We start from the raw sequence: 17,355 nt of genomic DNA, 5'->3' as shown, positions 1-17,355 counted from the left end.
ACCCCTCGACTTTTCCCTCCCCAGGAGATTATTCCACCACACAGTTAGCCAGCCTGCACAACAGGTGCCGACGGATTGACGGCTGAAGAGATGAATGATCGGTGGAAAAAAAAAAAAAGAGAGAGAGGCTGAGTGCGTAAGAGCAACTTAGATTCTCACGAGGAAAAAAAATGGTACACGTTACTGGAGGAGTCACTGAAGAGAGCGAGAGAGAGAGAAAGAGAGAGAGAGAGAGAGAGAGAGGGAGGGAGATGAAAAAGTCAGTGAGTCAGTAGTGAGAAAGATTGTAATAAAGTGAGAGGGAGGGATGAAGAGGAGGAAGGTATAATTACAGAGAGAGAAAGAGAGAGGGGACAAACAGTGAGAAGCCAGAGAGGGAGAGAGTGCTAAAGAAAGAGTCAGAGAACTGTCTAACCCTGCCCACTTTCCACTCAACCATTCAACTCCGGCACGGGCAGCCGTGCACCGTCAGGTTTCTCCAGAGCTCTGCTGCACGGACAGACAGCGACCCGGAGCTCATCGACCTGCAGGAGGAGCTCAGCGAGAGGACCGGCGGCGCTTCGTTCAGCCCTCTTCAACTTTTATCACCATGACCGCTCCGTTGAGATAAGGATTATTTTGGACTGCCTCCCGCTTTCCGCATCGATCCGACAAACAAGCCAGCGCAGCGACTGTGATCTTGGCAGCGGAGCAGAACAGGACCGAGGTGTGAGTCTGCCGTCACTCAGGATGTCCTCGCTCACGCTCGTGACAGGGGTGCTGCTGCTCTCCGGCTGTTTGTCGGGGGGCTGCTCGCCCACGCCGGCCGAGAGCGGCTCTCAAGGTGCGGGGCGGCCGGATGATCCCGTGACCCCCTGCCCGTCCTGCGCTCTTGCCCAGAGGCCGAAGGACTCGGAGGAGCAGACCGACATGGTGGAGGCGGTCAAGAGGCACATCCTCAACATGCTGCATCTGAACGCCCGGCCCAACGTCACTCACCCGGTGCCCCGCGCCGCCCTGCTCAACGCCATCCGCAAGCTGCACGTGGGACGGGTGGGTGAGGATGGCACCGTGGAGATGGAGGAAGACGCAGGGGGGCTGGGGGAACACCGAGAGCAACCTGAGGAGCAGCCCTTTGAGATCATCACCTTCGCTGAGCCAGGTGAGGGATGATTTAGTGCCTCATGAGGAAATGTGATGACATTAATAGCTTGTTTGTGGTGCTAAGTGATGAACTCTCACCTGTTGAGTGAGGCGGCAGAGAAACGCTCAAGCGCAATGAATCTTTATAACTTAAAACCTTGGTGACACTGTAATAAATTTCAGAAAGTATTATATACTTCTTAATGTCTTAATGTAGGCTATATATATATATATACACATACATACATACTAGTAACATTTTATAGTAGGGTTCAGTTTATTAGGAGGCAATGCATTATGTCTTATAATGAATTAGCAATGAACAATACTTTTATAGCATTTATTTATCTATATTTCTACAGATACTAATATGTGACCTTGGACCACAAAACCAAAAACAAATAGTTGGGTAAAAATTTTGAAATTGAGATTTGATGTATGGTTTGTTAATATAGGACAATATCTGGCCAAGATACAACTATTTGAAAATGGAATCTGAGGGTGCAAAAAAAATCTAAATATTGAGAAAATCATCTTTAAGGTTGTCCAAATGAAGATTTTAGCAATGCATATTGCTAATCAAAAATTAAGTTTTGATACAGTAGGAAATTTACAAAATATCTTCATGGAAAATGATCTTTACTAAATTAAAAATAGGTAATTTTGACCCACACAATGTATTTTTGGCTATTGCTACAAATATTTCTGTGCTACTTAAGACTGGTTTTGTGGTCCAGGGTCACGTATATTTTACCCAATTTACACCTAATTCATTAACTTAAAAACTGAACCTTGTTTGTGAAGTATTACCCACATATTCAATATAACTGATCTGATGAATGCATTAATTAATGATTCTGTAAATTAGGGGTTTTTCATCTAAATCCATGCCTCCACCAAGTTAAAATGGATAAAAAGTACTTTTTTTTTTGGTTTCAAATTGTTTTGAGCTATCGCATAATTCACCCCATTATGCTCGAGACTGTCCGTTCACGGTTTCTTTTTAAAACGTGCACCGCAAACGCTTGCAGTATATATGATGTACAGTGGATGTCACCTCAAATGGCTCCACTCAGACTACTGTTTCGAAGGAGTGCTTTTAAAAAGCACTCAGGTAGGTGTTAGCGGAGGTCTGAGGGAGGGAGGGAGGGATGGAGAGTCATCTTAAGGGGAACACATGCGCTGCAGCTGTGGAGTATTAACACTCTGACTGTGCGCTGCTGCGAGAGGCTCTCGGCGCCGTGCTACTGATATGAAATGAGGAAATGATGCCCCTATTAACAGCTATTGAATGGAGCCACTTAAACATCCTCGGGCCTGCCAAGCAACGGGAAACTGTAGAGAGGTTGATTTAATATCAAACGAACACTTTATCATGGTATGCATCCAAACTATGCCGAGTATACACCTAAAATTTACTTAAAAGGAGAGTTTGTGCAAAAATATAAATTCTGTTATCAATTACTCATCCTCACATTGTTCCAACCCTGCTTGACTTTCTGTTTCCTGAGCCCAAAAGAAGATAGTTTGAAGAATGTTTATGGGGTCCAATATTTTTGGAACCTATATGTTCTTCAAAAGTGATGAAAGAAAGAAAGTAAGTCCTGGTTTGGAACAACTTGAGGGCAGAAACCAATTCTTGTTTTCAGAAAAGTATCACTCAAATGTCATACACGTGACGTTTGAAACTGAGATTTATACATCAGCTGAAAGATTAATAAATAAGCTTTCCATTGATGTATGGTTTCTTAGGAAGTACAATATTTGGCTGAGATACAACGATTTGAAAATCTGGAATCTGAGGGTGCAAAAAAAAATCAAAATATTGAGAAAATCGCTTTTAAAGTTGTCCAACTAAAGATCGTAGCAATGCATATTGCTAATCAGAAATTAAGTTCTGATATATTTACCATAGGAAATTTACAAAATATCTTCATGAAACAAAATCTTCACTAAATATCCTAATGATTTTTGGCACAAAAGTAAATTTGATCATTTTGACCCATACAATGTATTTGTGGCTATTGTTACAAATATACCCATTCTACTTAAGACATATTATCACTAATTTTGCGCTTTTGACTCTGAAAATGTGTATCTGCTGATATGCTAATCATTCCGTGTCGCTTAGCCAGCCATCTATTTTCTACAATGATTTATAGAAAAAAGCTGAAAATGGCCCAAACAATGTTCTTTCTTATTTAAAAACACTTTTGGAGCCGCCCGTAGAAACACTACATCCCAGTCGGTTCAATAAACTAAGTCTGGGATGGGAAGATCCACAAGTACATTCCATTTTTAATTGGTTCCTCATGACTTATTTATAACAATGTCACTGATCCACAAATCAGCATGACACTGCTGTAAAAAAAAAGCTAACATCATTTGTCTGAATGGGGTGCGGAAGCGGATGGTTGAAGCGGTCCAGTCTCATGGCATCTGGGTTTTTTCTGCAAAGACAATATAGCAGTGTTTCTAAAGATAACAAGGCTGACCTATCTTTAGACCAGCACCGGCCATGATGTGGATTGGCGGTCACATCTGATTCTTATACACAGATTGACCACCAACAGTCCCGCACAGGCTTAATGGGATGATTTCCGTGGCTCGTTAATTGCAGCTATCATCATGGAGCGCAAGAAGGAGCCAGCAAACGTTTGACGGCGCTGTCTATTGTGCCTGTTTGCTTACATAAATGTGCATTATGCCTTGACGCTATAAATAGACCTTTTGAATGAACCTAAGATTAAAAAAGGCCCCTCAGAGCCTTTATGAGATTGCAGGGGTGTTAATGATGCTCTAGGGAATGGGGGGAGAGGGGTGGGGTGCTTCAATCCCATTCAAAACCCACAGGGCTGTTAGCTGGCCATAATTGCTCCATTCATCAAAATATGGGGCCCAGTAATTACTCTAGGCTGCTCTGTTGGTGTGTGGAATGGTCGGGGTTTCTTTGATAGTATCTTAGCGAAATAGAAAGATCATCAAAAGTTTGTTTGAAATGTCCAAAATCTTTCATGAAAGGGATAGTTCACCCGTAAATGAAAATTCAGTCATTTAACCTCAAGTCGTTCCAAACCTGAATGACATTCTTTTATCTGTGGAACACAAAATGAGATATTTTGAAGAACATATGGATCACAAAACCAGTCATAAGGGTTGTTTTGTGAAAGTAAATAAGCTTTCCATTGATGTATGGTTTGTTAGGATAGGACAATATTTGGCGGAGATACAACTATTTGAAAATCTGATATCTGAGGGTGCAACAAACTTAAAATATTGAGAAAATCGTCTCTGAAGTTGTCCAAATGAAGTTCTTAGCAATACATATTACTAATCAAAAATTAAGTTTTGATATTTACGGTAACTTTACAAAATATCTTTGTGGAACATGATCTTTACTTAATATCCTAATGATTTTTGGCACATACAATGTCCTGTTGGCTATTTCTACAAATATACTTGTGCTACCACTTAAGACTAGTTTTGTGATCCAGGGTCACATATGGTGTTCTAACAACATGGACCCCACTGACTTTCATTGGGGTCTGCAGAAGAAAGTCAAACAGGTTTGAAATCACATGAGCATTTGATGATTTTTGAGTGAACTGTCCTTTTACTGATTCCAGTGCCAGTTCTGGTCTTCTGGGAAGGATAGGTGCTTATATTTGTTCTGTCTGTAGATATGGGATAAGAGTGAGACACACTGGAGGAATTCAGGTTAATCGTAGCAGATCTTGACTTGTATTTACATTCTGAATTTCATGTAGATTTGCTGATCTGGTGTGGTTCGCTTGGCTTGTTGCCTCTCTGAGCAACTTCCTGAAACTGCTTAGAAGTTGGCCGATGCATTACAGCAGGTCTTAAAGTTCCTTGAGGTTTACTGTGAGGGATGTTATTAATTATTTATTTCCTGTTCTGACCCTTGTGTCAACCCTGCCTCCTGAGGCTTCATCATTAGGGGACAGATAGGTGATAGCTCTGTGTATTGTACGAGACAAAGCAGTGCAAGACAGTACAAGACAGTAAACGCAAGATAGCACTTGATTATGCGATGAATATGTTTTGTGCTGTGGTTATCGAGTGGTTGTTGTAGTGATCAGGGACTGTGATATCGCTTTTACATCCTGGTACAACAATGCACACGAATACATAGAGGCTTCTTGTTGACACCAGTTTTGGGTGGATGCTGTTTTATATCTAACACAAAAGCAATTGATTTCTAGTCTATTTGTAAAGTAATTCAATGACCTGACATCAATTTTGAATACCTTCAGTTTGGGGATTCCCAACCGGTGGTACACTACTGTACCATTCAAAAGTTTTGGGTCAGTAAGATTTTTTTTTTCAGTAAAAGGATGCATTAAATTAAAAGTGACAGTAAAAACATTTATAATGTTACAAAAGAATTTAATTAAAATAAAAATATATCACTATATAACAATTTTTAACACTGAACAGAAGAAATGTTGCTTGAGAAAACATTCAGCATATTAAAATGATTTCTGAAGGATCATGTGATTCTGAAGACTGGAGTAATAACTGCTGAAAATTCAGCTTTTTCATCACAGGAATAAAAATGGAAGCCTGTTTCCACCACTGAATAAAAATCTCACAATTCTGACTTTTTATCTTGCAATAGCGAGTTTACATTTCGCAATCCTGACTTTATTCTCTGAACTGTGAGATATAAACTCACAATTGAAAGAAATATAGTCAGAATCACGAGATATAAACTCACAATTCAGAATTTTCTCAGAACTGCGTATTTGTATCTGCCTTTTTTTTCCTCGAGTTTTTTCCTCAGAAAGTTATAAAGTCCAGTTCGGAGGGGGGAAAATAACTAATATTTTCTCAGAATTGCAAGTTTATATCTAACAATTTTGACTTAATATCTCTCAATTTTGTGTCCTTAAGTCAGAACTGCGAGATATAAACATACTATTCTAAGGAAAAAAGTCACAATTAAGAGATATAAACTTGCAATGACTTTTTCCCTCAAAATTGCGAGTTTGTATCATGCAATTGTGACTTTTTTTTTTCCTCAGAATTGTGACTGCAATTCTGACTTTATAACTTGCAATTGTGAGTTTATATCATGCAATTCTGAGAAAAAAAAGTCACTTTTGAGATATATAAACTTGCAATGCTGACTTTTTTTCCTCAGAATTGTAAGTTTGTATCTCGCAATTCTGAGAAAAAAAAGTCAGAATTGCTAGTTATCACACAATTCTAGGGAAAAAAAGTCACAATTGCAAGATGTAAACTCACAATTCTGACTTTTCCCCCAGAACTGCATGATAATACACTTGCAATTCTGACATTTTTTTTTTATCAGAATTATGAGTTTGTATCTTGCAATTGTAACTTTTTCTCAGACTTGTATGAATTCACAATTCTGACTTTATAACTTGCAACTGTGAGTTTATATCGCACAATTCTGAGAAAAAGTCGCAATTTTCTTTTTTTTTATTCAGTGGTGGAAATGGGCTTCCATAAATAAATGACATTACATAATATTTAAAAAGTATTAATATATTTCACAATATTTAAGTTTTCACTGTATAATTGATAAAATAATTGCAGTAAGCATATGAGACTGGTTTCAGAAACATTAAACTGATACTAAACTTTTAAATGGTAGTGCACATGCACCTCAGGGGCACATAAATTGATTCTAAGGGGTCAAAGACGAGCTGTCAGAGATTAAAACTGAACTAAAATTAAACTGAATCATTTTTAAGAAAAGAAAAAGTGCAATAACGTTTTTTTCTACTATTTTATCTATTTTTCAAATGTCTTCACACCAATATCAAACTTAAATGCAGTATCTGATTCTACATGTTTGAGTTAAAACAGTTAGCTTAACCAGTCTACTGGTTGAGTCTGTTTCTTCTCCCGTAGTGTCTGTCGCTTTTAGTTTAATAAATTTCAAACAATTCATTTGTAGGTATCCGGTTTGATGTTGATACAGGCAGTACCAAGCCAAGAAGGTTGAGAAATACCTTTTTAAGTCCAGATGTCATCAGAAAGTGTTTACCTGGTTATCTCACGTCTCTTGGCAGCGTTTCATTTATTAAATGACCCAATACCCAGACCCAGTAAACAATACTTTGATCTTCTCTGATCATTAACATGCACAACTAGCCAAGCTCATTGTGCATAAAGCAGATTATACACAAATGATTTTAACACAACTTTGCTACTTTCAAAACAATCTTGGTGTTGATATTGCCAGTCCACAGACACAAGTATTGCAAAATTAGTGACAATATGATAAGAGCGTACAAAAAAAGCAGAATAATTCAGTGTGTTACGTGACTGTGGGCACAGCTGACCTTCCACCTGAAACTGCAGTACTGCTTACGAGCTGAAGTGAGTCTGAAGTGTCCACCTCACCTAGACCTCATCACCTTAGAGACACGTGGCGTGTTTAAACCTACAAGAAAGACAAAACAACTATAGTGAACTTTAAAGGGCTTGGGAACCAAATGACAATGGCAAAAGAGCAACTGCCTTTTAATATGGAAAGAAAGGCCAACTCTTTTTACTTGGTCACACACTGCAGCTCTTGTTTGAGTCAAGAGGTGTTCTGATAAGAGATCGTGCTTGATAGCGACACAAAGATAGAAAGACACATTCATCTGCAAATAGAAACCAGTGCTATGCTGTTTCTTTCCCAGAAAACACCTGTAGTATTTCTACTGAGCTGTAGGCCTATTCTTGATTTTTCATTACTTGGCAGAATTTCCAGTCTCTACTATCAACAACTCCCAACGCGGAATTAAAAAGGTGTTGCAACTGATAAATTAACCGGTTATATAACATAATAACAGAAACTTCAAAGAGATTCACATTAGTATGGTGGCACTGCATTGTTCACTGATCTGTTTGACAACTTAATCCACGGAGTAAGGGAATTTTGGCTTTCGTTTCATTTTAAAGGATTAGTTCACTCCTCAATTGAAATTTCCTGATAGTTTACTCACCATGTCATCTAAGATGTTCACGTCTTTCTTTATTCAGTCCAAAAGAAATTAAGGTTTATGAGGAAAACATTCCAGGATTTTTCTCATTTCAGGATTTTTCTCTATATATTTTCTCTATATAGTCTAATTTACTAAAAAATGACACATAATTTGCCAAAGTTTGATGAATTAATCAAAAGTAGGTCATTAAACTTAAATCAAACTGCGATATGGACTAGTATCTGTAAATATTAAGCCGCAAAAATACCATTTAAATATAAAGCCTGCGCGTTCTGCATGTTCTGCGTTAATGAATGGTGCATATGTGAGGTTTTGTTTACTACACACATACTGGTGCACGTGGCGTTCGCGGTGACTTCACTAAATGAGGACATAAATACATGAACAACTTCTCCAGAACTGTTCTGAGCGTCACTTCATGAGCATTTGACCGTTTCATTTCAGTAAAAATATCGTAATATTATATACACACAGAACTGTAAAGATATTCAGGGCAACCCGTCAAAATAAAAGTCCGACATTAAAGACATTGTGCTACTGCTACTACTATTACTACTAAAATAAAACAAACATTATTTTTTAGGGTATAATCACACAACATGTTTTCCATGTTTTAATTTTAATGGTAAATCTCCTTTGTTTGCCAAAAAAATAAAGTTTGCTTAATTTTCAATAATTAAAAGATAAATGAAATTAACGTTTTATGCCTTCATTTGATAACCAGAAAATGTTAAATGCACAACACAAACGTTTTGAGGGAAAAACATTTCATAAGGCTGTTTTAAGAATAAATCTGAATAAATTAAGTATGCATTCAAATAATTAGACGTGCTAAAACACAGAATTTGATAAAAATAAAACATGGTGAGAAAAAAGTAAAACATTTCATAGGGTCCTAAACATGTCATTTTTGTTAAACTTTTGATAAATTGGTGTAAAATTGTATGTTTTATGATTTTAATTAATTAGGTATACTTTTTATTAATAAAATTTAATTTAACCATTAAAAAGGAGTTGAGAAAAATTAAAACGGCAAAAAAACGAATCCAGAATTTGGGAAAAAACAAAACAGATTTCCGTGTACTTCAGAAAAGTTCTGGTAGGGCGAAAAGATCCTCATTTTCTCCTCCAACTTCAAAATTATTTAACATCGTTGTTTTCCTTTTTTTTGTAAAGGGTGTTTGACTTTCTTTGCCTGTTCGCTTTGGGTCGGTACTTCTGCCTACGCCAATCGTGACCTTTCCAATGTGATTACGTAATGCGTGAAGTCGAGCTAGTGCGAGATGAGCATTTGTGGTTAAAAATATATATAATTTGTTCATTTTTTTTTTTTTTAGAAAGTGACCTATCGTTTCACTAGATAAGACATGGGGGTGAGTAAATTAAAAATTAAAAGGAAATTTTAATTTTGGAGTGAACTAATTCTATAAAGGTGAACTGTTTCACCAAACAGAACTGCAAAAATAACAAAGGTTTCAAACTCATGCCATTGTTTAAGTCGACAAAAATCTTTTCAAAGCGCCAGAGTTTATAGTTTTGGGGAATCAACAGCTATGTTTTTATCTGCATATTAAGCTGGAATAGGACAAATATTTTAGCATCCAAACTACACACTTGAGCTTTAAAAATAGTTCATCCTGTTATGTGTTAAGTCCATTCAGTGTTTCGTGGGAGTTTTCTGACAATGTGAGATTCAATGAACAGAACAGACTGTCCAATAAAGTTACTCAGAGATCTCAGAGGCTTTCGTGAGCTTTAAATAGTAATTCATCCAGGCAGATTTTCATAATAGCGTGACAGTCGAGGCCCAAATGAATAAGGGGTTGCTCTTGTGTTCGAAAGCAGCTAGACGCGACAGAATGCGGTGAAGTCTTAAAAACATGGCGCTCATGGCGCGAGACACTAAAAAACAGCAAGACTCATCACAATGGTCTTCAGTCTGGGGCATGTTTACATTGACAAACAATTAGAAACAGTCTAGTCTTGTGTGAATTTACTGTATTGACCCTTCTTTAGTTTCATGGATCACTATTATATACAGTGTCATATGAGATGACTGAGTAGAGATAAACCTGCAACTGTATTTGTCTAGATAGATATCGCAGTGCCACATTGACGAGCATAAAAGATGGAGTTCTTTTCACAGCTACGTTGGACTATTCTTTATATCAGATAACACAGGATTTATTTAATGTGGACATGTTGACTAAACAGTTGAATTAATAGCTGTCCTGTTGTGGAGGGGTCATTTAGGAGAGTCAGTATGTTGGGTCTGTAAATCAGCAGTGGTTACTGATGCTGAGCTGGCTTATAGCAGACAGTCATGTGCAAGTTATAGGGAAGGCCCTTGTCATAACATACATGCTTTATGTACACAAATGGAGTGCCAGGATTTTAGGAGCAGGAAATGTTTTTATGGACCGAGGCTAGGTGTTGACGAAGGACTGCAGATGGTGGAGACTGACCGCAAAAAGAGCATATCCTCTCTCTTACAGACAGAGAGAAACAGTTTAGTGTAGCAGGGGTGTTAGGTGTGCTCGGATAATGTTGAGATGAGAGAGTTTGTCATTAATAAAACCATCCACACAGAATCTCTGCGCAGAACAGAATTGGAACAGCTGCCATTCACAAACTTTTACACACGTCCACCATTTGACTCTAAATTTTTAAACTTTTTTCAGTTTAGTTAGAATAGTTAGAAATTTAGTTTTCACTTTTGTTATTTTTATTTAGTTTAGTTTATTTTTCATTTATTTATTCATTTATATTTCATTTCAGTTAATTTCCTGATTCATATCCCTTAAAAAGTTTAAACAATGTTACATTTCTCAGCACAGTTTATTCTCATTGCTATTCAGAAATGTTTTCATGTTTACTACAGGTACAAGTTTTATAATATACCATGAACTAAAACAAACATATTACTAGTTTAACCAAATTATATGCATACCCACCATTTGACTTTTCGTTTATTATTTATTTTGGTTAAACTGATCATACTTTCAGTGACTAAGAGTAGAGTAACAGGATTTTTTTTTTATTAATTAGTTTATATTTTGTTCATTTTATCTGCAGTCTAGTAGAAAATTAAATTTTTTTCTCTCTTGTTGTTTTTCTATTTATCATTTATCATATTTTTGGTAACTAAGAGTGGAGTACCAGGATTTTTTTTTTTTTTTTTCCAGATTAATTACTTTATATTTTTTCCATTTTATTTTCATTTTAGTTCAAAATTTCGTTTCCTAACTAAGAGAGGAGTACCAGGATTTTTAAAAATGTATTTATTTACATTTTTTCCATTTTATTTTCAGTTGTTGACAATTTAGTTTTCTCTCTTGTTAGTTTTAATGTGGTTTTAGCTGTCATTTATTTTTTTATTTATCATATTTTTGGTAACTAAGAGTGGAGTACAAGGATTTTATTAAATTAATAAATAATTTTTTTCCATTAATTTAGTTTTTTTTTTTCTTGTTAGTTTTAAGTTAGTATTAATTGTCATTTATTTTTTATTTATCATTTATTATATTTTTGGTAAATAAGAGTGGAGTACCAGGATTTTATTAAATTAATTAAATTTATATTTTTTTCCATTTTATTTTCAGTTTTGTTGAAAATTTAGTTTTCTCTCTTGTTAGTTTTAATTTGGTTTTAGTTTTTGTATTTTTTTAAGTAACTAAGAGTGGTGTACCAGGATTTTATTAAAGTAATTAAAAAAATTCAGTTTAGCTGAAAATTTAGTTTTAGTTTATTTTAGATTTTTAATTTCCTGATTTCCAGATTTTTAATTTCCTGATTTCCTGTATATTTAAACTATGTTAAATTTCTCAGTACAATTTATTGCCATTGCTTTACAGCAAAATTTTCATGCTTACTGCAGGTTCACATCAAAAGATTCAAGTTTTATAATATACCATGTATCATAAACTGAAACAAAAATATTATTTAAAAATATTTAGTTTAGAGTCATAAAAATGTATTTTAGTTTAGTTTTGTTGTTGTTTTACAAAAAATATATTATGCTTTGCACACTTGCATCATGGGGTGAAAATACAAATTTTTAAAATTATTACAATTACATAATTCTGTGGATTTTCTTTCAAAATCTGCACAGAAAGTGTTTCAGCCCTTTTTTCCTTATTTCCCTTTTTTGTTAAATTTTCAACTGTTACAAAGTTCAAATGTGAGGTGTCAAACAAAACTACACAATGCAATCGCAAACCGAAAGCTAACCAATTCCCTCATCTGTTTCATCCACAGGCGATGCCCCTGACATCATGAAATTTGACATTTCTAAAGAGGGCAGCACTCTATCTGTGGTGGAGCAGGCCAACGTATGGCTGTTCCTTAAAGTCGCCAAAGGCAGCCGAGGAAAAGGAAAAGTGTCTGTTCAGCTCCTGCAGCAAGGCAAAGCAGATCCAGGATCTACGGATGCACCCCAAGAACTGGTAGTGTCCGAGAAGACCGTGGACACACGGCGAAGCGGCTGGCACACCCTACCGGTGCCCCGCACGGTGCAGACCCTGCTGGACGGGGACAGCAGCTTGCTCAGTCTCCGCGTCTCCTGTCCACTGTGCGCCGAGGCCGGTGCCGTGCCCATCCTGGTGCCTGCAGAAGGCAGCAAGGGCAAAGAAAGAGAACAATCTCACCGACCCTTCCTCATGGTGGTGCTCAAGCCGGGCGAGGAGCACCAGCACCGGCGCAGCAAACGCGGTCTGGAGTGCGACGGGAAAATCCGCGTCTGCTGTAAACGCCAGTTTTACGTCAACTTTAAGGACATCGGGTGGAGCGACTGGATCATCGCTCCGTCAGGATATCACGCTAACTACTGCGAGGGCGACTGTCCTAGCCATGTAGCCAGCATCACGGGCTCTGCCCTCTCCTTCCATTCCACCGTCATCAATCACTACCGGATGCGCGGGTACAGCCCGTTCAACAACATCAAGTCGTGCTGCGTACCCACGCGCCTACGGGCCATGTCCATGCTCTACTATAACGAGGAGCAGAAGATCATTAAGAAAGACATACAGAACATGATAGTGGAGGAGTGCGGCTGCTCATAAGACGCCGTGAACTCCTAACAAACATTTCGATGTTGGTACAAAGCACATATCAGACGATCGGCAGTCGGTGGTCACCCACAAACTTTTGAACTGCAAACTGATTTGTTTCTAGATCATTCCAATAGGACTGATTATTGGAGCGGTCTTCGTGGCACTTTCATATAAAAATGACGAAGGAGAATAAAGCATAATATATTTTTTTTAATGAAGGGACACTGAGACTGAGAGGGAACGGGTGCATGGGTCAAAGTGTCAGCCCTGATTCTCTGCACTGCAATAAAGAGACTTATTTTGAAGTGTGGAATTATATATTCTGAAGAGAAGAGAAGAAAAAAAAAAAACATGCAACTCTATGCAAGTCAAGTATTATTACTGGATGTTCTTTTTTATTATTATTATTTGTCGTTTAGCTTTTGTTTAACGTTCGTCATCCCTTTTCTCACAGACAAAAAATTAGTCATTTTTTTATTACATCTTAAAAGTGATTTCATTATTTCGTTTTTCTTATGAGAGATACTTGAACAAAAATTAGTTTGACCAGCTGCTGGAGCCAAACTGCATTATTATTGTTATTATTATTATTATTATTATTATTATTATTATTATATTGTTATTATCACCTATTGTTATTATTTTTCTCCTAAACATTCTGAATGTTGATGAAAAGTAATATAAATTTGCACTAAGCCAACATTCGTACCATGCGAGCATTTTAGTTGCCATATCAGATATGCATTTGGAACTTACACATAGTAAACCAAAGACCATACACTTCCCGTTCTCAGAGCAAATCCCCAAAATGCCCAGCTCTGTGAATTTATTCAATTTGGAACAACTGTGTATGGCCAACACGAGTCAATATAGCACATAAAATAACTTTATTTTTTATTCATTTGTTTGTTTTTTCCTGAAACAGCCTCAATGTTAAGATTTTTCCTCTCTGTGTTTCGACAGTGTTTGTCTCTACCAATGTATAACAAAGGTCTTAGATTCTGAACTGAAAGCTAGCCTTCAAACGACAGAAATATCGTTCAGTAAAGAGAGAGATAGAAACAATGTCCTGGCAATAGCCAGGTTCAAAGTACAAGACACTAAAGGAACTTGCTGTGTTGTTTTATGTAGAGTTACGCAACATATGGTGATATGTTGCTATGTTGTACAAATCAAAATATGTGCTTGTCATGTTTTATATCTAATTTATTTTGCAGCATATTCTTTGCTTCACTATTAAAGCTGAACTGTACAACTTCAGTCAACAGTGTGTGTTTGCCAGGCCGGATGATAAGCTCTGTTTCAACACTACATGCAAACTAGCTTGGCTTTTACTAAATGTAGTCCAATTAAGTATATTTTTGCAGATCAGCTGACAAATCTGTGACGTAACCCCAAATATTAGCACTGCAAAGCCAAAGCAGATGCTGTGCAAACTGGTGTGAACTCCTCAAGGGCAGTTTTCTGTCATTTTTAGCCCATGGCAGCTGCCTGTTGGGAAGTTTCAGTTGTAAGGAGTCAAAGGAACATCTATTACTTGCTTTCTCTATAAGTCTTCTCACATCGTCAAAATATTGCTTTTTATAGAGTATGCTTAAACCATTTTAGAAAAGAACAATCTGACTGATATTCCAGTATCTAATATTTGCTTTTTCTATATTAGATTTCCTCACATTGTCAATAGGTATAGGTTTTTTTTTCTTTTGTTTGTTTCTTTTATCCACCTTATTTTTCAGTGCAGAAGTAAGTCTATGGAAGGCACTTCTGGTTCATTAGCCGCTATAGGGATATAATGAGAAGAATAACAACATGCAGCAAACGGTAAAACTGTTTGCACTACAAACCAGTGTGTTCATACTTAAGATAATAATATCAAGCAGTAAAACAGGGTGTTTTGTACAGCTAAAACTGCTCTTACGGGAAAATAAGGTGGATAGAATATGCTTAAACCATTTTATAAAAAAAACAATCTGACTGATATTCCATTAAGTAAGTAAATAAACTAATAAACAAATAAACAGTCATGGCTCAGATTTGAAGTAACACACTAAGATTTAAAAAAAAATTAAATGTTTTTGAAAGAAGTAAAAAAAAAATAATAATAATTATGCTCATCATGGCACTTATTCTATCAAAAATACAGTGAGATGTAATATTGTGAAATTTTATTACAATTTTAAAAAAGTATTCTATTTGAGTTTAATATGGAGTGTATGCACACAGCTGATTTATCATTAATGATGATTCGAAACAAATCTCTCAGCACAGAAATGCACAAAAAATGATCAGAAATCACATGCTAAACAATTGTGTTACTTTTTATTGCTGCCTCCTAAATGAATGAATAAATAGATAAATAAATAAATAAATGAAATGTCATATTTTTAAATAAGTCAAAAAATAAGAAATTATGCTCACCACTGCTGCACGTATTTAAACAAAAATACAGTGATTTTTTTTTTACAATTTAAAAACAGTTTTCTGAGTATATAGTTAAGTAATTTATTTTTATGAAGGCAAAGCTGAATTTTTCAAAAAGTTCTTCAAAAATCATTAATATGCTGATTTGCTGTTCAAGAAACATTTTTGATATTATTATCAACCCTGAAAACATTTCAAAAGAACAACATTTAATTAAAATAGAAATCTTCTGTAACATTATAGGGGCCATACAACAGACTTGGTTTAAAGTCAGAGTTGGAAATGTGTCTTTTTCCACAAATTTTGTATGTATTCAAATTGTATAATATCCAAGGTTATAAAAAGGGTTATATTGACCTATTAAGATTTAGTTTACATCTACCTTGTAAATATATTTTTTTGCTATTTTATTAAAAAAGTTTTCAGAGGTAAATCAATAACAATTACAATTTTAACAATACTTCAAGTGTAATGTATGATATTTGTTGTATTTTGAATACAGTTTTTCTTTATAAAAGGCAAAAAGTTGATCTTACTGATTTTAAACTCAAAGGAGAAGTCCACTTCCAGAACAACAATTTACAATTAATTTGCTCACCCCCTTGTCATCCAAGATGTTCATGTCTTTCTGTCTTCAGTCGTAAAGAAATTATGTTTTTTGAGGAAAACATTTCAGGATTTTTCTCCATATAATGGACTTCATTGGTGCCCCGATTTTGAACTTCCAAAATGTAGTTAAATGCAGCTTCAAAGGGCTCTAAACGATCCGAGCCGAGGAAAAAGGGTCTTATCTAGCGAAACGATCAGTCATTTTTTTCAGAAAATAAAAATGTGTATACTTTTTAAGCACAAAAGCTTGTGTAGCACAGGCTCTGGGATGCGCGTCCACGATGCTACAAATTACTGATGGGTCGTTCTTGAACGATTCGTTAATTTTGAACAAATCTTCAATGTGACTCGGGAAGAACGAGTCATCTCGGGGAGTGATTCGTTCAGTCGCGCATGCGCAACATCCTATTAGGTTCTGTACTGGAATTAGTTCACCTGTTTTGAGTCTTCGGGTTTTTCGAGTTATTCATTCATCTTATGGGGCTGTCACGTGATGAGCGAACGAATCAAACCTGAAAACTTGTCAGATAAGAGGTGAGGTGAGCTAATCATAGACTAAAGACCCAGATAAACAATGAATTAATCTTTTCTGTTTCTTATAGCATTATAGTTTTGTCTTGTTTGTAGTGTGATCAATGTTTGTGTAAGCACTAGATGTGTTAGGGAAGTAGCACGTAACATTTTAATTATATTTTGCTAAAATGAACGAAATGAAAGTAATGACTCGAAAAAAGATTTGTTCATTTTCCTGAACGAGACTCAAAGGTCAGAGTCAGTAAAATGATCTGAACTCCCCATCACTACTACGAATCATGTCTAAGTTCATCATCTGTGTACTCCGACTCAAAAAGGTAGAGTATGGCAAAAAACTCCATCTTATTTTCTCCACCAACTTCAGAATCGTCCGACATCGTTGTAGCTTTTTGTTTGTAAACAACGTTTGACTTACTGGCAATTCCTTAGTCTCTGCGCATTCGCTTTGTAAACACTGGGTCTGTAGTTCCACCGACATTCGGCGTCACCTTTTGACGTGATTCAATAGTACATAGTGTCGTGAACACGTATCCCAGAGCCTGTGCTACACAAGCTTTTGTGCTTAAAAATTATACAAATTTCACGAGATATGACCCTTCTTCCTCAGCTGGGATCGTTTAGAGCCCTATGAA

General features: G+C 36.3%; 1 protein-coding gene across 1 annotated transcript; it reads left to right on the top strand.

Moving 5' to 3' along the window:
- The first annotated feature begins 421 nt into the window (after positions 1 to 421).
- Positions 422 to 14,427, top strand: inhbab (inhibin subunit beta Ab). Its single transcript, XM_051096685.1, has 2 exons — positions 422 to 1,141; positions 12,366 to 14,427. Exons 1-2 carry the CDS (start codon positions 730 to 732, stop codon positions 13,166 to 13,168), a joined length of 1,215 nt encoding a protein of 404 aa, XP_050952642.1. The 5' UTR covers positions 422 to 729; the 3' UTR covers positions 13,169 to 14,427.
- Positions 14,428 to 17,355: the final 2,928 nt, after the last annotated feature.

The sequence above is a fragment of the Labeo rohita genome, chromosome 2 (assembly GCF_022985175.1).
Source record: "Labeo rohita strain BAU-BD-2019 chromosome 2, IGBB_LRoh.1.0, whole genome shotgun sequence".
Lineage (NCBI taxonomy): Eukaryota > Metazoa > Chordata > Actinopteri > Cypriniformes > Cyprinidae > Labeo > Labeo rohita.
This window is presented reverse-complemented; position numbering and strand designations above follow the sequence as displayed.